This window comes from Scyliorhinus canicula, chromosome 11 (genome assembly GCF_902713615.1).
Source record: "Scyliorhinus canicula chromosome 11, sScyCan1.1, whole genome shotgun sequence".
NCBI classification, from domain to species: domain Eukaryota; kingdom Metazoa; phylum Chordata; class Chondrichthyes; order Carcharhiniformes; family Scyliorhinidae; genus Scyliorhinus; species Scyliorhinus canicula.
In genome coordinates, this window is record NC_052156.1 from 151,823,191 (window position 1) to 151,848,731 (window position 25,541).

The 25,541-nt window shown below is 45.2% G+C and overlaps 1 protein-coding gene across 1 annotated transcript in view; it reads left to right on the plus strand.

Annotated features, from left to right (window-relative positions):
- The window catches only part of cax1 (cation/H+ exchanger protein 1), a 47,048-nt gene extending 25,184 nt beyond the window's left edge, over window positions 1–21,864 (plus strand). Inside the window, exons 11-20 of the mRNA XM_038812234.1 lie at window positions 4,863–5,046; window positions 5,245–5,344; window positions 6,264–6,382; window positions 8,751–8,782; window positions 9,066–9,178; window positions 11,028–11,176; window positions 12,189–12,283; window positions 14,046–14,124; window positions 15,582–15,690; window positions 21,156–21,864. Coding sequence (XP_038668162.1) covers window positions 4,863–5,046; window positions 5,245–5,344; window positions 6,264–6,382; window positions 8,751–8,782; window positions 9,066–9,178; window positions 11,028–11,176; window positions 12,189–12,283; window positions 14,046–14,124; window positions 15,582–15,690; window positions 21,156–21,229 — 1,054 coding nt within the window. The 3' untranslated portion in view covers window positions 21,230–21,864. The remainder of the gene's footprint in view (window positions 1–4,862; window positions 5,047–5,244; window positions 5,345–6,263; window positions 6,383–8,750; window positions 8,783–9,065; window positions 9,179–11,027; window positions 11,177–12,188; window positions 12,284–14,045; window positions 14,125–15,581; window positions 15,691–21,155) is intronic.
- The last annotated feature ends 3,677 nt before the right edge of the window (window positions 21,865–25,541 follow it).

Below are 25,541 nucleotides of genomic sequence, written 5' to 3' on the forward strand. Positions count from 1 at the left end.
ATGGAGTCATCCAGACTGGAAAATTGAGCTCCCTTCTCCAGATTGTCTCACCTGCTGTGATTGTCCAGCCAATTTACTCATCGGTCTACTCTGTTCAGTGAAGTGTGATGGAAAGGTGTATCAAGTAGCACTTGCTACAGAGACGAGCTGAATGCCAGAAGTGAGATGTGAATGGCTGCCTTTGACATCAAGGCAGCATTTGACAATGTGGCATCGAGGAGCCCTAGCAAAACTGCGAATCCAGGTGAACTTTTGCTGGTTGGAATCATGACAGCACAAAGGAAGATGATGGTTGTTGGAGGTCAATCATCTCCGTTGCAGGCGTTCCTCTGGGTAGTGACCCAGATCCAATCGTCATCCATGATCTCCCATCCACCAGGGTCAAATGGGGATGTTTGATGATAATTGCATGATGTTCAGCACGAGTCGTGCTGGTGACTCAGGTACTTTCCAAATGTACCAAGGCTTGGGTTGACTAGTGGTAAATAACTGACGATGACCATTTCCAAGAATCTAATCAAATGACATTACCATTGCTAAATCCCTCACTATCAATGTCCCTGGGAGTTACCATTGACCAGAAACTGAGCTGGAACAGCCATTTAAATCCATGTGGCTACGAGAGCAGGTCAGAAGCTAGGAATCCTGCAGCAAGTAACTCTTCCCCCTGACACCACAAAGCCTGTTCACCATTTACAAGGCACAAGTCAGGAGTGCGATGAAACACTTTCACTTTGTGTGGATGACTGCAGCTCCAAACACTTCAGCTTGACCCCATCCAAGCAGCCTGCTTGATTGGTATCCCTTCCATAAACATTTGCTCCCTCCACCACTGACTGACAGTGGCAGTAGTATGTACCGCCTGCAAGATGGCCTGTAGGAACTTTGCAAAGCTCCTTTAGACAGCACCGTTAGAACCCACTACCATCTAGAAGGATAAAGGGCAACAGACATATGGGAACATCTCTACCTGGAAGCTCCTCCCAAGTCGCACACCATCCTGAGTTGGAAATGTATTGCCATTCCTTCACTAATGCTGGGTCAAAATCTGAAACTGCCTCCTGAAGAGCACTGGGTGTGCCTACGCCCCATGGACTGCAGCACCCCATCACCTTGAGGATGGGCAATAAATGCTGACCTAGCCAGCAAAGCCCACATCCTTCAATTAGTTTAAAGAAAGTGGCCTCCATTTTATCTTTCAATCTTCTTTTTATTTATTTTATTTTTTAAAATAAATTTAGAATATCCAATTCATTTTTTCCAATTAAGGGGCAATTTAACATGGCCAATCCACCTAACCTGCACATCTTTGGGTTGTGGGGGTGAAACCCACGCAGACACGGGGAGAATGTGCAAACTCCTCAGACAGTGACCCAGGGCCGGGATTCGAACCCGGGTCCTCAGCGCTGTAGGCAGCAATGCTAACCACTGTGCCACCGTGCCGCCCATCTTTCAATCTTCTTGACTCCAATGTGTTAGCCCAACTTGCTCAAATGTTCCTCAAGATGAGCCTTTCATCTCCAGAGTAAACCTAGCGAACTGTTTCTCATTAAGTGGACCAAAACTGTAATTTGTGATCTCTGGGTGGTTTCATAGACTCTCTACAGTACAGAAGGAGGCCGTTTGACTCGTTGAATCTGCACTGGCTGTCTGAAAGAGCATCTTTGCTAGGGTCAGGCCCCCGTCCTATCCCAGTAAACCCACCTAACCTTTTGGACACAAGGGGCAATCCTCCGAACCTGCACATCTTTGTACTGTGGGAGGAAACCCACGCACACTTGGAGAGAATGTGCAAACTCCACAGACAATCACCCGAGGCCAGAATTGAACCTGGGAGGGACCTGGCTGCTGTGAGGCAGCAGTGCTAACCATTTCCCCATTCTGTCCCAAGTGTGATATGTTTCTCTTGGACTCTTATGAATTATTTTTATTTCCCACTACTATTCTATTGCGATAAAATTTATAACTGTGGTCTTTAATCTTGCATCTTGATCTTTTCAACTTAAAATTGGGTATAACTCCGTCACCAGCATGTCATTTTTTTTTCCTCCAGTGTGTATTCTTTCCAATCAAAACAAACCTGCCTTTTGTATCCCCCCCCCCCCCCCCCCCCCCCCTCCCAAAGAATAAATGTACAAATGGGTTTTTAGAAATATCCTGGAGGATATAGCAATATATGTTTTTGACTCTGGGACATTACCTGCAGTTTGGTTTTATTGGGGGTGGTATATGTTTCTGAGTTGGCTTAAAGGTAACTTGCCCTTGGTTTGTTTCTGTTCCGTCACATGGCCTAAATGGTTTCCTTTTTGCATTTAATATTCTCATCTGTTTGCAAAACTGATTAGTTTGTGTTTTAAGCAGCATCTGCGGATAGAATTCTATTTTTATGTGCTGACCTGTTTCGGGGGCTCCAAACCTTTTCCTTCTCCCTCCTGTTGCTGTATTTATCAAACAAAAATCCCTGTAACACTTTTTTATTTAAAAAGAAAAGTATACAGTTGAACTTTAATGCAATGGGTGTCACAAAGAGTCGCTAATTGCAGAAGGAGGCCATTCGGCCCAAGTCTCCACTGGCTCTATAATGCTACTTCCCTGCCACCTTGCCATAAACCTGCACATCGTTCCTACAGTGGCTCCCTATTTATGCTGCCCAGACTCCCTCAAGATTCTGAATCTCTGTATAAAGTCTTTCCGCAACCTTTTTTCTCTTGCCTATCTGAATAATGCTGTGAATTTCTTTGTTCTGTCCAATGCAATGCAGTCCCTTCATCTTTTATGTCCATGTGACCTCTTGATGTACTCCAGTCTTATTCTAGTTCTGTTCAGCCTTTCCTGGTCGGAACCTCAGTGCCTTCTGTATCCTTGTAAACTGGAGATGAGAACGTTTCACAACAGGTGTCTGTCTGAATGAGAACCGGGTCCTGAACTAGGCTTGCACCTTGTTTTCCCCCCTTTTTTTTCTTTTGGATCTTGCTGGTGATTGTGTTGAGACCAGATTCAACTTGTCACCTCGCCAGCAGTTGCAAAATGGAGTGATGGGCTTTCTTTTTGGGAAATTATTGCAGTTTCTTTGAGTAATATGGTGTTTTGTCAGATCCAGGATTACTGGCTTTTTATAAACAAAACAAAATACAAAAAATTCCTTGTAGGCTGGTTAGGCTCGAATGCTCGCATCGAGCCTGCTCGACCATTCCAGTGAGGTAGTGGCTGATCTGATTTGCCCTTAACTCCACTTGCCTGCCCCCCTTGACTCCCTTGTCAATCAAACATCTGGAACACCACCTGAACATATATTCAGTAATCCAGGCCCCCCCTTACCCGAGAGTTCCAAAGATTAACAACCATTAGAATAAATTATTGCTACTCCTCTGTCTTAAACATGCCGCCCCTTATTTTTACACCGTGCCCCCTAGTTCTAGATTCTCCAAAGGAAAACATCCTCTCAGCATCTACCCTGTCAAGTCCTCTTAGAATCTCTTGTCTTCCAATGAGATCACCTCAGTGTAGAGTATAGCCTCCATCTTTCCTCCCAAGACAACCCCTTCATCCCAGGAATTGGTCAAGTGAACCTTCTCTGAACTACTGCTTTTCATATAATTCTACCCCCCTCCCCTCAATTTAAGGTGACCAAGACTGAACACAATACTCCAGGTGATCTCTCCAATCTGTCCTGTTGTAGCAAGACTTTGGTACTCCATTCCCCTTGTAGTAAAGGCCAACATTTCACTGACCTTCCTAATTGCTTGCAGTACTTGCTTGTTAACTTTGTGATTGATGTACACAGACACCCAGGTACCTCTACTGCGGCATTCTGTAGTCTCTCTTCAATTGAATAACATTCTGCTTATCCATTCTTTCTACTTAAAGTGGACCACCTTACATTTTCTCATATTATACTCCCATCTGCTTTTTTGTTTTGCCCGCACACTCTTCTGTAATCCCGTTGCAAACTCTATCTGTACTGGAGCCATGTCCCTTCATCTTTATTAATAAACCTTGTCAATAGTTGATTCTTGTGGCATGCCTAGTTGCAGTTTGCCAACCTATAAATGATTCACTTATCCCAACTGTTTCCTATTAGTTAATCAATCCCTTCATCCATGCTAATATTTCATTGCAAACTCCTGTGCAGTAAACCTTTTTAATGTAAGAAGTCTTACAACACCAGGTTTAAGTCCAACATGTTTGTTTCAAACACTAGCTTTTGGAGCACTTGCTCCTTCCTCGGGTCCTTTTTAATGTGACACCTTTATTAAATGTCTTCACAAATCCGTACTACATCTACTGGTTGTAATCTTCAAAGAACGTGATTTCCCTTTTATTAACATGTTGACTCTGCCTGAATAGTATCTCAAAACCGAGGTCTTGCCAGATTTTGGGTTGGGCAATTCGGGTCAAGCATCTCTGAGCATGAGACTAGATTGGCATGTGAGTGGTTAATGACTACATGGTGGCAAATCAAGCCAGTTGTCCAAGTTTTAAAATTATATTTAATCAAGATTGCATGGTGCATTCTAAAACCATTTTAGTTTTTGGACAGCTAGATTTGAGACTGATTTTTGTAAATGCTGTGCTACTTTTTAATACTGGAATCTAGTATTTTTGGAAATTAAATTATTGGATTTGTTTGTACATAGCTATCATCTCCCCCTCCCCGGTGTTGGTAGGGGTCTCTTCTTTCTCTCTCGCTCACCATACCACCCCCAGGCCCCTTTAAGCCAACCATGCAAATGGTGTATCATGAAGTTTGTGCTTTCTTTGTATACAATAACTGTACCTCTGGCCTGGAGTTGGTTGGAAGGGTTTGGGTGGCCCTTCCTGTTCAAAATTGTCTCTAATTATAAATCTATTCTTGTCTTCAGTATTTCAGCTCAGAGTAACTTTGCAGTAGGTGCCGTAGTGAATGCCACGTTTGGCTCAATCACTGAGTTGACCTTCTACATAACGGCTTTGATCAAAGGCAGTCATAAGGGGAATAAGTGCTATGAAGAAGTGGTGAAAAGTGCTCTGACTGGAACTCTGCTGGGATGTGTCCTCTTTATCCCAGTAAGTTGTCATTTTAGCAGCTTTCTCTCAAGGTAGGAAATGTCACTCTGCTGGATGTGAAACCTCGAGTTTATCGACAACTCTGAAAGACAGCACTTCCAACAGTGTAGCAGTCCCTCTGCGCTAGCATTTCCAAAACATTTAACACTAGTTTTTACTTTTTTGATTCTTGTGATCAGAAACTGTGTTTGTCTATAGGGTATATCCATGGTGATTGGAGGATGCAAACATCAGGAGCAGAGGTTCAATAGCCGGTCAGCTGGTGTCAGTTCAGCGCTGCTCTTCATATCCGTGGGAGGTAGGTGGCAAGATCGCAAATGTCACATACTTTGATTTATACACAAATGCGTTGAAACCCCGCAAGAGCCTCTATCTCAGTGCAGACTATGCATGTTAGAGATCACGCACAAGCTCTAGTGAGTGATGGTTTGGAGCTGCTATCTTCATTTTGAGTGGAATAATATGGCAATTTTAAAGGTGAATCCTGAAGCCAATTGTAAGGGGGCCTCAATTGATCCCTTTCTCCATCCCTACCCAAGAGAGCAAAAGAACATGAGACCAGTCAGCCCATGTCTGTTTGGCTGTTCAATCAGATCATGACTGATAGAAGTTTCTTTCATATCCCTATGCCCTTGACAACAAAATCTGTCCATCTCAGTCTTTGAACTTTAATTGATCCAGTTTTTTGTGGGGGTGGGAGAAAGTGTTGGTTTGGAGCTTTAGGATTGTTCCCTCTTTAAGATATTACCACACCAGGGAAAAACCCTCTCTGAATTTACCTTTATTGAAGTGGGGCTGCTGACTGACCCCCTAATCCAACAGGAGGGTGTAATTGGCCAGGGTTTCCCCAATGCAATAAAGGTTAGATGTGTGTGTATAGGTAGTCATGACTTGTGCGGTATTTGGTTCCAATGCCCACTGTGTAAAAACATGCCATCGTTGTCTCTGTTAGTGAGGCGTGTGTGTGTCATTGTCAACTGTTGTTCCCCGTTGGAATGTGTACCTGTCTTCAAAGTCCCTTTTTCAAAACTTGCCACAGTCAGGGCCAGCTTGTGGTGTGCGGTTGGGTTTCCGAAGCCACTGCACCTCGTATTTCACTGAAATTGGTGGGATAGCAGATGTTGCCACTCTGGGGACAAGAGACCAATTGAGGGTTTTTTTCTGTGACAAACTGCTCTTCCTCCAGTTTGAGTAGCTGTTTTTTCTCTCTTTTATAGGGGTGTTTGCACCGACACTCTTTGCCAAAGTCTATGGAAGTCTAATATGTCAAGGTTGCACCAACTCTACACAGAATGAATCTGGTCCATTTGAGTGCAGTGACTGTCACTTCAGTGGGGTATGGATTTAATCTTTTATGAAAAAGCTTCATTTGAAATCTGCTGTTAGCTGATTATGTGGATGAGGAATTAAACTGTACAATCCTGGGTATGATGGGTTGTGTAATTTTAGCCAGAGTCTACTGCTCCTGGTCTTTGATCTGTTGGCCTTTTGTTGCTGGCAGGCAAGGCCTTGCTATAATGGTTGGACATTCACAGTGGTTAGCATTGCTGCCTACGGCGCTGAGGACCCGGGTTCGAATCCCGGCCCTGGGTCACTGTCTGTGAGGAGTTTGCACATTCTCCCCGTGTCTGCGTGGGTTTCACCCCCACAACCCAAAGATGTGCAGGGTAGGTGGATTGGCCATGTTAAATTGCCCCTTAATTGGAAAAAATGAATTGGATATTCTAAATTTAAAAAAAAAAAAAAAAAAAAAAAAAAATGGTTGGACATTGAACGTAGAGAGCTAGACTGAGCCAGGTACAATAATTGATCACGGGTTGGCTACTAAGGGAATCAGCATTTTGCTGCACTCTGTTGCTCAGCACCTGTGTCAGCCAATTTATTTGCTGACGGTAATGATAAAACTGTGAAAAGCCCCTAGTCGCCACATTCCGGCGCCTGTTCGGGAAGGCTGGTATGGGAATTGAACCCATGCTGCTGGCATTGTTCTGCATTACAAGCCAGCTGTTAGTCCACTGTGTTAAACCAGGTATCATCTTGGGTGGAGGGGCAAAGGTGGTGTTGCCATCTGAATCCATCCTGAACAGACCATTTGATACTGTGACTGAAAATCCTAGAGCATCCCCAACCTTTGTTTGGTTAGCCCTGTGGCAAGTGAGACACCCTGCCCTACTGATCCTGGCCACTGGGTGTCACTATGTAGAGGATGCAGTAAGTGCTGATCCTGGCCATTGACTATCAAGCCCAAGATTGTATAGTTGCCTTTGTAATGATCTGTGTCCAGCTAAACACGAGCAGTTTGTTGCTTGTCAATTATTGCAGCTTATTAATGCTAATGCCACCAGAAAGTGAGGATCATGGTTTCTGGATACCTCGGTTTTGATATCTGCTCCTTGGGTGCATTGAGCCAACCTGTTTAAAGTAGATGAGTTAGAAGTGGGGGTGGAGAGGGAGAAAAATAAGTCATGACCTCAGGATATTCCTAAACTACAAGTTTTTTAAAAATTCTTTAGTTATTGTTGTAATGTTGGAAACTTTATGTCTGCATTTATTGCCCATTTGTAGGGCCGCCACAGTCCCAGAAGACCATAGGCTGCTCTCTCCTTGGAACTAACCGGAGGGTCACCCACCTATGGCAAGGTTCAGAAGGCAGGGCCTTCATGAATAACCTTAGTCGGTATAGGAATTGAACCCACTCTGTTGGCATCACCCTGCATCACAATCCAGCTGTCCAGCTAACTGAGATAACTAACCCTCTTACTAATGCCCATTAGTAATTCCATTGAGAGTCTCTGACAGTGCACTGAAATAGATTATCAGCTCTAGTGTCTGGAATGGGACTTCAACCCACACAGCTTTCTGACTCCCAAGGCAGCAACAATGTGACCCATGTAGCTGATAGCTTTAAAATGAGGATAAAGACACAGGACTGCATATAAAAGTTCCTTTTGAAGTTTATCTCTACCCACTCCCCTGCACCTTTTTGGACGCAAAAGAAATTGAGTTAGTGAGGGAGGAAATTACATCTGTTTTTAAGCTTTAATGACTGAAGTATTGTATGCTTAACAGTGGCATCAATACTAATTGTCTCAGGCATATCTCTGCATACCTTTTTTATTTTGGGAGGGGGAAGTGAGGCTTCAGCTGGTCCTCTGGCTTTGTTTTGGGTGAGGATACTGTGGGGCTGTGCATTTATTATTTTCACTGGGCATTAACGACACAAAGAAAATCAAACTGTCTGTAATCCTCAGCAATTGTGCAGAATGGCTGCCTCACCGTACCAGGGACCCAGGTTTAATTCTGGCCTTGGGCGACTGTCTGTCTGGGTGCTCTGGTTTCCTCCCACAGTTTAAATATGTGCAAGTTGGTGGATTGGCCAAGCTAAATTGCCCAGTCTCCAATGTTCAGGTCAGGTGGGGTTATGGGGATGGGGCAGGGCAGTGGGCCCAGGTAGGGTGCTCAGGAATTGGTGCAGACTCTATGCACTGCAGGGATTTGCACTGCAGGGATTCTATGGGATAGGATTGTAGAGGCCAGAAGCCTGCTATTACAGTCCGAATGCTGCGTGGACTATGTCCTACTTTCCGGGTGATTTGAGTCTGTCTCCTGCTTGACTGTAGCTGGATTAAAGTGAAATTGAAGATCTTGCTGTTTCTACTGAATTATTAAAAATATATATATTCCACCTCTTTCCTTCCTCACAGCTGCAGAGCGCTTTGTTTCACAGTCACATCCAGTAAGTACATGTTTTAAACAATATTTTAGGCTCTTATTTCATTCCTTCTGCTCTCGGTGGGAAAGCATGTGCTGAATGAGCAGTGTACATGCACAGATTTGTGTGCGAGCAAATGAGGAAAAATAATGGTAAATACAGTGGCTGAGCAATTGGTCATTTTCTTGTAATGTAGAAGACTGCTTCGGTGGGATAGTGAGATTTACTATGCTTTTATACAGGGTGTCACTGAAGCATCATACATGGTCACCCTTCCTATAACTCTGAATCTCTGTCCCTCCTGTAGACCCCTTATCTACACTGTGTCAATACTTCTCCCTGCATCGTATGTGATTGGTCTCATCTTTTCTCTGAAGACTCACAACCACATTTACGACATTCACATTAGTGACCGCCATGGTAAGTGACATTTCTACTCCCCACCTCTTGGCTATTCATAACGTGTTTGCTCTGCTGCCAACTTCCCCACAACTCCATCTCTCCCAATCACTGCCCATGTAGATTTGTCTGTTCTTTGCCCCCTGCAGTAGTGAGCTTGCAATGTCCCATTCGCTCATCACAACTCTCAACTGCTGAGATTTAATTTTTACTTTTGTTAAAAAGCTAATTTCTCATAGAAATTCCAGTTCGCAGTATTGGAGACCATTTCAGCCCATTGTGTATGCACCAGCTGACCAGAACCCATTCAGCCCAATTCCTGCCCCCTTTTTAAAAAATAAATAAATTTTAGAGTACCCAATTATTTATTTTTCCAATTTAGCATGGCCAGTGCAGCTAACCGGCACATCTTTGGGTTGTGGGGGTGAAACCCACGCAGACCAAATCCCCCTTTTTAATCAGCCGTGTGGTTGTTGCTACATATCAAAATACTAAATGTTTGTGAAGGTTTCTGGCCCTACCACTTTTTTTTTTTTCAGGCAGTTAAGTTCCAGATCCTTCCACTGTCTGGGTGAAAAGATTTTCTCTAGAATCTCCTATCCAGATCCTAAACCTGCGTCCTCTGCTTATGGAACCCTGAATTAGGGCGAATAGGGTCCTCCTATCCACTTCTATCTGGATTTTATGCACTTGATCAGATCTCCCCTTGGCCGCCTCCATTCCAATCGTGTCCTTCACAATCCTTCCTCCACCATTCTCCAGGCCATATCCTCCAATCCTCTCGTGCAGTCGCATCTTTCCGATAATGCAGTGACCAACCAGCATGTAGTACTTTAGCCAGTGTTTTACATAGCTTTGACATCACTTTCCTGTTCTATATTCCATGCCTTTTGCTAATAAGGCAAATAGCCTGCAATGCCTCTTAGGCTTTTTAATCTGAGGAACTATTTCCTGACATTGCAAATCTGGTTGGATCTAAATGAAATGAAAATCGCTTATTGTAGGCTTCAATGAAGTTACTGTGAAAAGCCTCTAGTCACCACATTCCGGCGCCTGTTCGGGGAGGCTGGTACGGGAATCGAACCGTGCTGCTGGCCTGCTTTAAAAGCCAGCGATTTAGCCCAGTGTGCTAAACCAGCCGCTGGATCTAGAGAAATTTGAGAAAATGCCATCTTTAGTTGACCCCTGACACTATTAGCCACTCCCACTCTCAGCCTTCGAGGGTCATGCCAAGTTTTCCAAACATGTTCCAAGTGAGCTGAGATAAAATGAGGCAGGCAGGAAAGTAATCTATTTGTAAACCCCCAACAAAATAACACTGCATCCTCGGCAATGGATTCCTCCTGCGTCTCAGGAAGGGAGCATTTAACTTGCTGTATCTAAAAACTCAATTTTAGAAATGATTGGTGAGGATGTGTAGATTGTAGGTGATGTAGAGTTGGAACCGTAAACTTCCTGCTTCAAATGGTGGTTTCAGCTCCCTGTACATTGGACTGAAGCCAAGAACGTGCTTCCTGACTATTCTGCTGGTCTTCAGTAACACAGACTCTAGAGCAATCTTATATATGCTCTGTCCAATAGTACAGGCAGTTTCCTCAGACCGAAAGACCCCTGCAATGGGGTTCCATGCCACCTCCTGTGCTAAGGGGAATGCTTGTTAAATGTCTCTTTTCCACTTGCTAGCCAGCTTGATTCTATACCGTATGTTCTGCAATTTGTTTGGCTTTATACGCACCTTTTGTAAAACAATACAGGATAGGAGGCTATTTGGCCCATTGTGTCTGTGCAGAAAATAAGTTATCCAATTAGTCCCCCTTGCCACCTGTACAAAAGATGTTTGCTGGTGTCCAATTAACATGCACCTTCTCAGTTCCAGGACACAGCCACAGTGTTGTTGTTCACTGGTCACGATGGAGAGCTGTGGTGTTGCTCATTGTAGCCACTATTTTCATGTCTGCCTGTGCTGAGCTGGTATCTGAGCACATTAACCCCTTGCTGTCCAACTCTGTAATCTCATCGGTAAGTCCCTCTGCATTTACGTCTGTTCAGTGAGCTGATAGCACAGTGTGTGTGTTTGTTTTATATATCCACACTTAATGAATGACTGAATTTTGGTGAGCTGTGTAGGTTGGTGCTGTCTCTGCAGAGTTCAGCTGTGTATAAGTAATTGTTTTGTCTGCCAATCCTATAACTGGCTCAGTTGTATGTTCCTTGGTATAGGTCTGCAGTTTGACTCGTAGAATTGTGTAGTGCTGAAGGAGATCATTAATACATCCAAGCTATTTAATAGTACCATTCCCACTCTTCACGTCACCATGCAATCTGTATCAATATCACTTATTGAAAGTTGCTGTTGAATCTTTTTCCACCAGCACCTTTTTTTTTTCAGGGTATCATTTCCAGTTTTGATTCTAGAACTTTAGATGGCATAATGATCTGTACCACATGAGGCAACTTATTCATGTGATTTAATAGACATCAAGAATCTGTTGCAAGATATTTTTTCAGAAACAAATTTGATGTCTTGGCTGCTTGGGTGTATATAGCGCTGCAAGTGTGCACCCAAGATGTTATCATCAAACACCTACCTTTTTTGATTTACTGAGGGGACGTTGGCATTGCTGGCGAGGCCGTCATTTATTGTTGATCCCTAATTGGCCTCCATGGTGGAGGTAAGTCGCTACCTTCCGCTGTCATCCCTGTGTTTGGGAAGGGAGTTCAAGATCAGAAATGGTGATAGAGCAAGGATGTGCTTGGATTAGGAACAGGCTGAGGATTGATTAGCTTTCCTGGAGGGGCTGGGGAGGGCATGTGTGCAGATCTATGAACAAAACTGAAATTGAAGGAAAAATAACTGCCTGTAGGTTAAATAGGGTAGAATCTGGGAGATTTGTGTGGTGCTGGTTTGGTACTTTTGTGTTCGACGACTGTTTTGTTTTTCTCTTTTGGCTGGAAAAGGGCAGAAATTAATGTGGTGACTGCTTTCTTCTAACTGCTCCCCTCTTGTGTGTTTTGTTGCTATCCAAAACAGTACTTTCTCGGTGTGACTGTCTTGGCAATGGTCCCTGAGCTTCCCGAGATTGTAAATGGAATCCAGTTTGCACTGCAGAATAACATCAGTCTCAGGTATGTTGCTGCTAAATGAGGGGCAGAGAACAATGTGTTACTGTGTTCTTCAGCTTTTGTGAACTGGCCTGACTTTTTTTTTTCTTGGCTCCTCTTTGTGCCAGGTATATTGAGGAGGCTGTGAGGTGGTGCAATGCCTATTTTTTGTGGGGTTTTTTGGGAGGGAGGGAGTTTGTATGTGTGGAATTGCCGTTCCTCACTTTACGTTCTGCTGAGTTGACCAAAGTTTTTCTTCACTAATGTGAGGGTAGAAGTCGGTTTGGCAATTGATCTGGAAACTAGTATCCATGCTGAATGTAGTCTTTGGTGTAAAGTACAAATAACTTAAAAATCTCTATACCTTTAGGGTCAAAAGCAATTGATCAATGAAGACCCAAACTGCAGTTTCCCTATCACAGGCAGGATTAAAAGTATAGTTCAGTCAGGGCAGCACGGTGGCACAGTGATTAGCATTGTTGCCTACAGCGCTGAGGACCCGGGTTCGAATCCCGCCCCTGGGTCACTGTCCGTGCTGAGTTTGCACACACCCCCCACCCCATGTCCGCGTGGGTTTCGCCCCCCACAACCCAAAAGATGTGCAGGATAGGTGGATTGGCCACGCTAAATTGCCCCTTAATTGGGTATTAATTAAAATAATTGGGTACTCTTTTTAAAAAATAAAAATAAATTTATAGTCCAGTTAAGCATTATATAGATGCATAGAAGATAGGAACAGGAGGCCTTTTGGCCCTTCGAGCCTGCTCAGGTAGACCGAGGGAGAATTCGGAATAACAAGCACGTCTTTTGGGACTTGTGGGAGGAAACCGGGGCACCCGGAGGAAACTCGTGCAGTTTAAGGAGAGAACGTGCAGGCTCCACACAGTGGACCCAAGCCGGGAATCGAACCTGGGTCCCTGGAGCTGTGAAGAAACAGTGCTAACCACTAATACCATGCCACCTGGGAATACCAAGCTGCAAAAACCCTTGGACAGTGCTCGGAGTCACCGGTCGGTGTCTGTGCAGTGTGGCTACCCTCCTGATAGGGAATTAGGTACAGGGTTAAACTCTTTCAGTGCAGCAAACACAGGCATCGGTTGGACGGATGCACGTGCACGCGGCACAAACAGCCAACACCGAGGACTCGAACATGATTTCAGCATGTGGAAAAGAGTGTGGATTTCAGAGCTTTTTGAATAAGTGATACTCGACCTGTATAGAACAAAAAAATTCCAAATAATACAAATACGACAAAGAAAAAACATATAACATAAACTCCCTAACAAAAGGGAGATAAACTGCTGCCATCTCGGGTAGAATCATCAACAGAGCCCCTGATGGTAAATTACATTTTCTCCAAATCCAAAAAGGACATTTTAGTCCCCAACCAGCCAGAGGCATTCCACAGAGCAGGAGATCTCCAACTGAGCAGTATCTACCTCCGAGTTATTAATAAAGCAACGGAGATGTATGCCCCAGAATGAAATGCCAAAGTCCGCAATCCCAAATATGGACCCAGCAGGCATGACTAATTCTAATCGAAGGATATTAAGCAGTGTTGTTAAAAACAAAACAAAAACAGAAGCTGGCATGGGTGGGTGGGGGAAGAAAAACACTTCTCATAGTATTTGACTTGCTTTTGTTAATTAGTAAAAGAACCAGATGTAGAGATTTCTCATTCTTGCAAAAGGGACCATGCCAATGGGAGCAATTGGGCGAGTGATGGGGTGTGCCTCCTTTTTATAGATGAGTTTGGTTCATCCGGTATCTTGATTTGTCTCCTCAGCCTGGAAGTTGGAAGCTCCATCGCAGTACAAGTGTGTATGCTGCAAATCCCAGTCCTGGTACTTTTCTCTGTCATCTATGTAAGTACTTCACACCACGAGTGACAGTGACAATCTTACACATGGGAATTAAGATGGGAGGGGAATCGAGGAGTGAGGGGCACAGCTGTGGAAGAATTTGCACACTAGGATGAAGAGCAAATTTAATATATTATGGACAGGAGCTGTGAGGTTCTGCGAAGGGATGTAGCCTAGGAAAGAGGAACTTTGTGTAGGGTTTAGATTGGAGCTGAAAGGGTATCATGTGGCCCAGCAATTAAGAGTCCCTCTTAAATTGGAACCTTGCAAATTTCAGATGTTTAGGGTTGGAGGCAGAAGGGTTAGGGTAGTGTCACTGGAACCAAGAGATGTTGCCCAAGACAATGAATGGTTCATTGTTTCAGATACAATTTATGCTTAGTTGGAGGCAGTGAGCTGTGATTGGTCACTGAGGATGGTCCAGGTGTTACAGGCAGGATGAAAATTGGATTCTGAGCAGGGAATGGTCTGCAATGGTTAGGTGAGCATTGAGCTAAGGCAGTTGGGGTGGGGGGGGAATAAGTGATTTGGAAGAGTACAAGGTGAGAGTGGAAGCAGAGTTCCAGTAATTCAGTGATTGTGAGCTGCCAAGAGTTCTCGTATTGGGTGTGAAGCTTCAATGGGTTGAGCAGTGTTTCCCTATTGGTGCCACAATATGCATTCAGTTTTGGCAATTGATGACCAAAAACTAGCAAGAAAATGAACAAAAGCTTCAAGTGCATGTATTAAAAATGGGATGTGTAGCCAAGTAAGTATCAGTCTTCCTTTGGGTGAAACTGGAGGAATTAATAATGAGGAAATAAGGAAATGGCAGAGACTTTGAAGGCAGAATATGCTGAATAGATTTCAAGAATAGTCGAGGGGGGGAAACTTCACCACTGGAAAAATAATGGAACTGAGGGTGGATTCAGCCTCTGGATCCACTGCCTCCATCATAGGATCTTTTAAAGAAGTGGCTGCAGAGATTGGGTGGGGAAGGGGAGGTACAATGCATTGGTTTTATTTTTTTAATAAAAGGGCAAGCCTGTCCCAGAGAGCAGTGTGGGCTGGGCCAGTTAATCCTTCACTTTACTATTCATTCCCCATAAATCTACAAGTGAGTGGAGTTGAGTCTGCAATCAGATTAACCATGGGATGGTGGTCTGCTCTTGTTCTCTTGTGCAATACTCAATTTAGCACAGTACGACATTTTACTGGAAAACCAAAGCTCTTGGTTGAATATGGATGAAAATGGAATAGTGTAGGTCAGATAGGCTTCAGATGGTTTCACAGGTTGGCGCAACATCGAGGGCCGAAGGGCCCGTACTGCGCTGTAGTGTTCTATGTTCTTGTGTAACTTTTGTGGAAACCAAAGGCTTGTATTTGGTTGCAAGGTCCTGATTAGACTTTTCAAGTGCCAAGAAATTAATCCCCCCGCCCTCTCCCCGTACTGACCATTGTGCCATCTGCTTTTTACTTAGCCTGTAGGGTTTAATTTGCTGTTCAGTGATCTACACCTTTGGGCATCAATATTCAGTGTCATCTTAATGAACTATATCTTCATGGATGGAAAGTGTGACTATTTCCAAGGTAGGTTGACTTTCTTTTAATGAGCTCTATGGAGGAATCAAACAGTAGAATTATGGTTCTTGTATTCATTATTTCACTTGGGAGAGGAGCAATGAATTGTTTACTTGCAAAGTAATGTAATGATGTTTGATCAAGTGTCTGCTACGCATTTACTGAAACCCTTTTTAAAAAATTCTGTTCCTGAAGCTCTGGGTACCTGCTTCATTTCCATGACTAAGTCCTTAAAGAAGGTGGTAAATAGCTTCCACCTGGAATGGAATTCTCCCTCCGATCTGGCATACTTCAGGTAGACCGAGGGAGAATTCAGAATAACGAGCACATCTTTTGGGACTTGTGGGAGGAAACCGGGGCATCCGGAGGAAACTCGCGCAGTTTAAGAAGAGAACTAGGACAGGAAAGTTTTTTTTTTTTTAATTTAGATTACCCAATTATTTTTTCCAATTAAGGGGCAATTTAGCGTGGCCAATCCACCTACTCTGCACATTTTTGGGTTGTGGGGGTGAAACCCACGCAGACACGGGGAGAATGTGCAAACTCCACACGGACAGTGACCCAGAGCCGGGATCGAACCTGGGACCTCGGCGCCATGAGGCGGTTGTGCTAACCACTAGGCCACCATGCTGCCCATAGGACAGGAAAGTTGATTGGAAACAAGACGTTTCCATTTGCATATTTCAGAAAGTCCCCCAACCACGCTGGCAACCTCCATCCAAGGAGGATTCTCCTCTGGGCAATCCGAGGCAAAGGCCTTCCCCTGCAGAAGTGCCGGCTAGTCTGACACTCTAAAGATTGCCCCCAATGGACACGACTCCAGCCTGACCCCCACAATAGAACACAGAACATACAATGCAGAAGGAGGCCATTTGGCCCATTGAGTCTGCACCGACCCACTTAAGCCCTCACTTCCACCCTATCCCCATAACCCAATAACCTCTCAACCTTTTTGATCACGAAGGGCAATTTATCATGGCCAACCCACCTAACCGGCACATCTTTGGACTGTGGGAAGAAACCCACGCAGACGTGGGGAGAGCGTGCAATCTCCACACAGACAGTGGAAATCGAACCTGGGACCCTGACGCTGTAAAGCCACTGTGCTATCCACTTGTGCTAACGTGCTGCCCACGACAGTCTCAAAAATGATGACCCAAAGCTCAAACAGCTTGGGCAGGACCAGAACATGTGTTACTGGCCCCATCAAACAACGCACACCTGTCCTCTATTCTGGGGAAAAACACACTCTCTTGCACGCTGTAGTTATGTGCACCCAATGAACTACTTTAAACGCTATCAGGCTCAGCCTTGCACAAGAGGTGGAATTCACCCTGTGCAAAATCTCACTCCACACCCCTCCCTCCAGCCTTGGGGCCCAGTTCTTCCTTCCACTTCCCTTTCACTTTCTCTAACAGTGTCTTCCCTGTCTCCTACAACCGCCCATGTATATCGGAAATCTTCCCCTATCTCGTCCAGCAATAAGATGGCATCTTGTCCAGAAGTGTAGGTTCCGGTAGCCGAGGGAGTGAAGAATTCTGTCTCGCACCTGAATAAACATTTTAAAAAAAATTTAAAGTACCCAACTCTTCCTTCCAAATTAAGGAGCAATTTAGCATAGCCAATCCACCTACCCTGCACACCTTTTTGGATTGTGGGGGTGAGACCCATGCAGGCATGGGGAGAATGTGCAAACTCCTCACGGACAGTAACCTGGGGCTGGGGTTGAACCTGGGTCATCGGCACCTTGCTACCCGCCCTGCGTATACCAAACAAACCCTTCCTTGGGAGTTGAAATTTCTCCACTGTCTCCTCCAGTCCTACAAACCTATTCTCCACAAAACAATCCCGTAACTTCTCAAACCCCCCCCCCCCCCACTCCAGACTTTATACATTGCATCTATCCAGGATGGCACAAACCTATGGTTCCCACAAAATTGGTGACTGTAGCAACATCGCTAGCAAGTCTGAAATGTATAGCAAGTCATCCACATAAAGGGACACCGTGTTCCCCCCTCTGCCCACCTGATGATCTAAATGAAATGGTCAATTGCCAGTGTAAATGGAAATGGGCACAGCAGGCATTCTTGCCTTTTGCCTCAGTGCAACCTAAGCTCACCATGTTGGTTTGGAGACTAGCTGTGGGGACACTAGTCTCCCAGGAGATAAATGTTGGCCCAAACCCAAATTGCTCCAAAATCTGATGTACCTCCACTCCAGCTGATCAAATGCCTTCTGTGTCCATTAAGATGATTTACCTCTGGAACAGTCCCCAAGGAAGGCATCTGGATTGCATTTAAAAGCCTCCTGTTATTGGCCGACAACCGCCTGCCCTGGCCAAACCGTCTGGTCCTCCGATCACCTCTGGCACTTGCACTAATACTTCGGTATTCAACAGTGAAATAGGCCTGTAGGATCCACACTCCACAGTATCTTTGTCCATCTCTGGGATCGAAGAAATCGACATCTGTGCCAATGTGGTCAGCAGCACACCAACCCTGCCCCCCCCACCCAAAACAGTCATCAACCTGCAATAAGTATGGTGCCAACAAGGCCGCAAACTGTTTATAGAATTCCACCAGGAAATCACCAGGCCCCGTGCCTTGCCCCGCTGCATGGAACCAATGCAGTCCATAATCTCCAGCCCCTGCCTCCTCCCTTTATCCATTACTGGAGAAGTCCAACCCATCCAAAAACTGGTGCTTCCACAAGTCATCCTCCGGAGGCTCAGACTTTATATAGCCACAGGTAGAAGACCTCACCCCATTAATCCTATCGGGAGCAGTAACCAACCCCCCCCCTCCCTGCCCTCCTCAGCCCAGGTTAAGGATATTCCCTGCATGGCCACTGGCCACCTCAACTGGTGAGCCAATAACTGGCTGACCACCTCACTGCACTCATAAAATGTCCCTCGTGAACAATGAAGTTGGCTCATTGCCTTCCCTGTCGAAACCAGCTTAAATCCATGTGTAACTTCCTCTAACTACCGGGGCCGGATTGTCAGTCCACCTCCAGAGTGGTGTGAACCATCTAACCTTATCCCTGTGGGCCTTGTACGAAATGACCTCCTCCCTGACAGCTGCCTTTAACGCTTCCCAGAATGTAGAAGGTGACCTCTCTGTTCTTGTTAAATCCTAAATAGTTCCTGATGGGAAAAGCCACGATTTTCACAATACTCCTCATCTGCGAGGAGCATCATGTCCACCCTCCACGGGGGTGATGGGGTCAGCCGGTCTTCAGCCACATATCCACATGTGTGGGACATTGTCAGATATTACAATTGCAGAGTACCCAGCCCCCACCGCTCCAGGGAATAACCCCACCATCAAAATCTATTCCGGAGTAGACACAGTACACGTGTAGGATGATAAACCCCCTCTCCCTCTGGCATCTAAACCTCCCCAGATTCTGCCCCCCCCCACATTCGCTCCATGAATACTGCCAGCTCCTTTGCCAGCCCCAAAATTACCAAGGACTTGGGGCTTAACCTATCCATCCTTGGGTGTAATACACAATTGATGCAAATCTAGCTTGGGGGTGGCTGCCGATACCACCTTGATAAAGCCTGCATCGTCCCAATTTGGTGCATATAAAACCACAGGGCAATTAGGGCTAGATAATGAATGCTGGCCTAGTCGGTGACCCCCCCCCCCCCCCCCACCCAAATCCCTTGAATGAATTTACAAGAGTCATGCTCCAAGAATTGGTACCTACCTCAGAGTGGGAAATCATGACCCGGTTCCTGATGGGCATGATCCCATGTCACCAAACTGGAGGTTTGATGAGAAGCTACTTGGCTGATGTGAGGAAGTGTTACATTGTACAAAGTGTTCTGCACTGGAGTGAAGGCTGTGTTAAAATGGCAATGTATTTCATTTCCCAGCACTCCCTGAAGCACCGCTTCAGATTGACACAAGCAGAGAAGATGAGAACTTTTTAAATCTGAAATGTGCTATGAGAAAGGGTGCTGGAAACTGTTTCAATAATCAAAAATGAATTTATTATACTTGCAAAGGAAAGATTTGCAGGGATGGGGGAGGGGAAAGAGAACAAACTAAATACTAGCTTTTGGAAGATGGGCTAATTGGCTGCCCCTAAGTATTAACATTAATTATGCAATTACATTGGGTAGCGCAGTGGATAGCACTGTGGCTTCACAGTGCCAGGGTTCCAGGTTAGATTCCCAGCTTGGGTCACTGTCTGTGCGGAGTCTGGACATTCTCCCTGTGTCTGCATGGGTTTCCTCCGGATGCTCCAGTTTCCTCCCACAAGTTCCGAGAGATGTGCTATTGGGTAATTTGGACATTTCTGAATTCTCCCTGTGTACCCGAACTGGTGCTGGAATGTTGTGACTAGGGGCTTTTCACAGTAACTTCATTGCTATGTAAGATAACTTGTGACAATAAAGATTATTATTATTGCTGCTTTAAGCCAATTTAGTTATTAAAAATTTCAATCAATGGATTTGTCACTTGGAAGGCCAACATTTATTGCCCTCGTGATGGTGAGTTGCCACCTCAAACTTCAGCTATCTACGTAAATTATGGATTTTTATAGGTGGTTTTGATACAAGTGGCTTGTTGGTAATTTCAGAGGGCAGTATACATTGCTGTGGGTCTAGTCACCACAGGCCACACTGGTTAAATATGTGAGCTTCCTTCTCTAAAGGACATTAGCAAAACAGTATGGTTTATATGACATCTGTGGCATGATCATCATTAAATGCTAGCGTTTTCTAGATTTAATTATCTGAAATTTAAGTTCCCCTAAATGCTTGGTGGACTTGAACTTGCATTTCAGTTTATTAATCCAGTAATGTAGCTACTGTAAACAGGGGCTGTTTAGCACGGGGTTAAATCGCTGGCTTTGAAAGCAGGCCAGCAGCTCGGTTCGATTCCCATAACGGCCTCCCCGAACAGGTGCCGGAATGTGGCGACTAGGGGCTTTTCACAGTAACTTCATTTGAAGCCTACTTGTGACAATAAGCGATTTTCATTTTCTTGTAACCATTGGCCACACTGTGTCCTGGCTGCTCAAGTCCTTTCTTTTCTGTGGTTGGGGCTTGTTTATACTTTCATCACCACAATGTCCTTTAACTCTGTGAATAGATTAGTTTCAATGGGCCTCATTTTATATTTTAAAAGAAGTTAGACTTATTGTAGGATTGAAGATGAGTTGAGTCCTTTGTCCTTGACTGAGGCCCCAGGTTAGAGTTGCTTGGATGTGAAGCTTTTTAAATCCAGATCCAGTGGGTAATGGGAGTTAGTTTGGAGGTGAGAGTACCAGCAACACTCACTACAGAAAACTTGCATAGCATTTACAGTGCAGAAACTGGTTTCAGCTCACCTTGTCTGTATCTCTGCTTCATGCTACTTAAGTGCTGAGAGCAGCCAATTTTCCCTTCTTTTGCATTCTTGTGGGAAAATTGGGGAGTTTGCCATCCTGACACTGATTTTATTTTTTGGTCTCCACAGGCACTGCACTGGTGGTAGTCTACCTCATCATCATATCCATGTACTTTTTTGCTCCAGCTCTAAGTGGGTGCTAAAATTGAACTCTCTACATGACTTGGGCAGTTTAAATAGCTCTAGCATAATTATTGGCAGTCAATAAGTCTTCAGATTCATCAAGGAAAAACAATGATCCAGCCATCTTGAGTGGGAAATATTGCTAGTGTGAATTGAAAACTCCTCCGTACTGGCAAATAGTGACTCAACACCGCTGTTTACAATCTCGTCTAATGGTGATTCAGATCTCCTCCCTTCAGCGAACCTTCTCCAACCTGTCCTGATATCCTCATTCGGCATCCAGACGGAGAGGACAGAAGAGCTTGGGTTTTTTTTTGCTTCAAAGGTTTCATTTTGAAAGAGGTTCTGTAAGGTGATACACCGTCTCTGAAGCAGTGCTGACCTACATCCGCCAAGATTTGCTTCCTTGTCTGAAGACTACAGTGTGATTCCATTAACAACTGTGGCTTCTTTTGATCTAAATATTATTTCCTACATTTTGGAAAAAATGAATTTGTACTAAAGACTTCTATTAAAAATATTTGAGGAAGCTGTGGCTTTCTTGCTATAGTAACTTAATTGATGTACAGTGGGAGGGACTGGGGGGTAAAAAATGTATTTATAGGGTCAATCTGAATTGTTTAAAATAAAATTTATACTGTATCTCTATATAAAACCTGAAGCTTGACTTTGGTACTAAAGGAATAGCTGTCCTGGCTTCTGTTTAACCCTGTAACAATAACCATGCATCTTTTGGCAAGAGACTGAAGCTGCCAAGCATAATGTTCTAATGTTATCCAGTGCTCCCCCTCTGGCCATATATTCAGCAACCAGTCTCTAACTAGGTTCACATTATGTTGAAGTTATTGTTTTCCCCTTCCTACTACTTTTAAGCTTCTCCACATTATAGAACCTTGCGGGTGATAATCTGCTGATGTTTCACGTTGTTTTCAATGGTTTTGACCTGCTGGGTGACTGGCCACCAGTGTCTTGGAGGGATTTAGGTGCAGGAATTTGAGGGAATGGTCCACAAGTTTGCATTCAGTACCAAGGTATGTGTGAGTTTTGGGACTGAAACTCAAATCTGTTCAGCTACTACAAGCAGATCTGTGTTGGGAGGATGAAATACTTTTTGCCTGATGAGAAACTGGACTGAGGCTGATGGGAAAATGATTGGGATGTATCTTTCCTAAAGATTTGTGACCAATGATGTGGAGTTAAAGCAAATAAGACATTATTGTAAGAAAAAGTTAATTTGGAAAAGAACAATAGTTGCTCATTGGAAAAGTAGCCTGTTGTGATTTTGAGGTTTAGAAGCAAGTGAAGGGATTAGTTTTGTTTTCTAAACCATTTATTGTAACTGAGTGTTAATTTTTTGTGGGGGAAAGGACTGTCTGGGGAAACTGCCATAGTGGGCGTGTATGCGGGCTTGTGATTAACATATCCTTCAGGAGAGCTGCACCTGCTTGACTGGTGAGCAGGTTGTTCAACCTCGACTACAAATCTGGGTTTGAGTTTCCTGGTCTAGAAGTTTAAATAAATCAGCACAATACGAAAGATAAGGATTCAGGCCTGCAGGAAAGGTGATTGCTGTTGCATGAGGTATTAGGGAGCTCACCATGCTGTCATCCTGTATCGAACAGTTCAAAACTCTGTAGCATACATTTAACTTCATGTTCATGTGAGAAAACTCAAACCTGTAGTTGGGTTATTTTTACTAAACCATTTTCAGCTTGATCCTGAAAAATCATTTTTTAATAAACATTTTGAGGTAACAATGTACATGAAACTATAAACAGTGCAAAAGCCGTCTCCCTTCCTTACAGGCCCCACTTTTATTAATTCCCTACTCTAAGCTAAACTAGTCTCTTCCCCCCCCCCCCCTTCTGCTGGCAATTAATTTTCCACAAGGAAGTCGACAAACTGTTGCCCCCCCTGGGCGAACCTTAACAGTGACCCTCCAGGCGAACTTGCTTTTCTCCGAACAGAGAAAGCTAGCCATGTCCGATAGCCAGGTCTCTGACTTTGGGGGCTTTGAGTCCCTCCAAGCCAATAGTATCCGTCTCCGGGCTACCAGGGAAGCAAAGGCCAGAACGTCTGCCTCTTTCTCCTCCTGGATTCCCGGGTCTTCCGGCACCCTGAAAATCGCCACCTCTGGACTCAGTGCCACCCTTGTTTTTAACACCGTGGACATGACATCTGCAAACCCCTTCCCAAATCCCCTAAGCTTCAGACATGTCCAGAACATGTGGACATGGTTTGCTGGTCCTCCCGCACATTTTGCACACCTGTCTTCCACCCCAAAGAATCTGCTCATCCTGGCCACTGTCATGTAAGCCTACTCAACATGTCTGCCTATAGACCATCCTCCATCTCTCCTCCCAGCTCCTCTTCCCACTTGTGCTTCAGCTCCTCTGTCTGCAACGCCTCTGACCCCATAAGTTCCTTGTAAATGTCAGAGACGCTCCCTTCTCCTACCCACCCTCTGGAAACTACCCTGTCCTAAATCCCCTTTCGAGGTAGGAGCGGGAAGGATGACGCCTGTTTACATAGGAAGTCCCGTACCTGCAGATACCTGAATTAGTTTTCCCTCGCCAACCCAAACTTCTCCTCCAGCACCCTCGTACTCGGAAAGCTCCCCTCTAAACACGTCCCCCATCCCCTCAATCCCTGCTCTCCGCCATATCCGGAATCCACCATCCATACTTCCCAGGGCAAATCGGAATTATTACAGATTGGAGACCACACCGATGCTCCCTCTACCCCCACACACCACCTCCATTTCCCCCAGACTCTCGGGGCTGCCACCACCACGGGCCTGGTGAAGTACCGTGCCGGCAGGAACGGCAGAGGCGCAGTTAACGCCACCCCCAGACTGCTGCCCTTGTATGAAGCTGCCTCCATACCCTCCACCATCCACTTCCTGATCATGGCTATATTTGCCACCCAGTAATAATTACTCAAATTTGGCAGCGCCAACCCCCCCACCCGACTCTGCTCAAGCATTACCTTCCTTACCCGCAGGGTCTTGCCTGCCCAAACGAAGCCAGTGATCACTGTTGACCCGTTTAAAAAAAGGACTGCAGAATAAAGATGGGGAGACACTGCAAACAGGAATCTCAGGAAGGACCATCATCTTCACCGTCTGCACCCTCCCAGCTCGTGACAACGGAAGGGTGTCCCACCTCTGAAAATCGTCCTTTATTTGGTCGTCTAGCTGGGCCACATTTAATTTATGCAGCCGGTCCCATTCCCACATCACTTGAATGCCTAGGTACCTAAAGTTTTCCCCCTACTAATCTAAACGGCAGCTTCCCCAATCGCCTCTCCTGGACAGCAAACATCTCAATTTTCCCTATATTTAGCTTCTACCCTGAAAACTGGCCAAATTCCTCTATTGGATCTAATGCAAACAAGCAGATCGTCTGCAAAGAGTGAGACTCTGCTCCACCCTCAACCCCCCCAGCCCCTTGAGTCTCTCTGAGCAATTGCCAACAGCTCTCTAGCTAGCGCGAACAACAGTGGGGAGAGGCAGCATCCCTGTCTCGTCCCCCAGTGTAGTCTACAATAGTCCGATATTGTCCTATTCGTCCGTCCGCTTGCCACAGGCGCCTGATACAGCAACCTGACCCAGTCAATAAAGCCCCACCCAAATCCAAACCGTCCCAGTACCTCTCAGATAATCCCATTCTACCCGATCAAATGCCTTTTCTGCATTCATTCCGATCAGTACCTCCCACCTCCCTACCTTCCAGGGGCATCATGATCACGTTTAACAACCTTCTTACATTGGCCACCAACTGCCTACCCTTAACAAACCCCGTCTGGTCCTCCCCAATAACATCCGGAACACACACCTCAATCCGGGAGGAAAAAATTTTGGCCAGCAATTTGGCATCTACGTTCAACAGGGATATCAGCCTGAAGGACCCAGACAGCTCCAGGTTCTTGTCCTGCTTCAGAACCGATGAAGTCGTAGCCTGTGATATCGTCGGGGGCAGCATCCCTCTTTCCCTTGCCTCATTGAACATCCTCCTCAACGCCGGCCCCAATATCCCAGAGAACTTTTTATAAAACTCCACTGGGTACCCATCCGGCCCTGGGGCTTTATCCGACTGCATGGCCTTCAGACCCTCCACTATCTCTTCCAACCTGATCGGGGCCCCCAGCTCTTCTACTAGCTTCCCCCATCCACCTTTGGGAAATTCAGCCCCTCCAAGGAGTGCCTCTGGCCCCGTAGGGGGTTCCGACCTGTACAGCCTGCTGTAGAAATCGCTAAATGCCTTATTCACCCCTGCTGAATCTCCAACCAGGTTCCCATCTCTTTCTAAGCTGCCGTGCAAGCATGCTGGT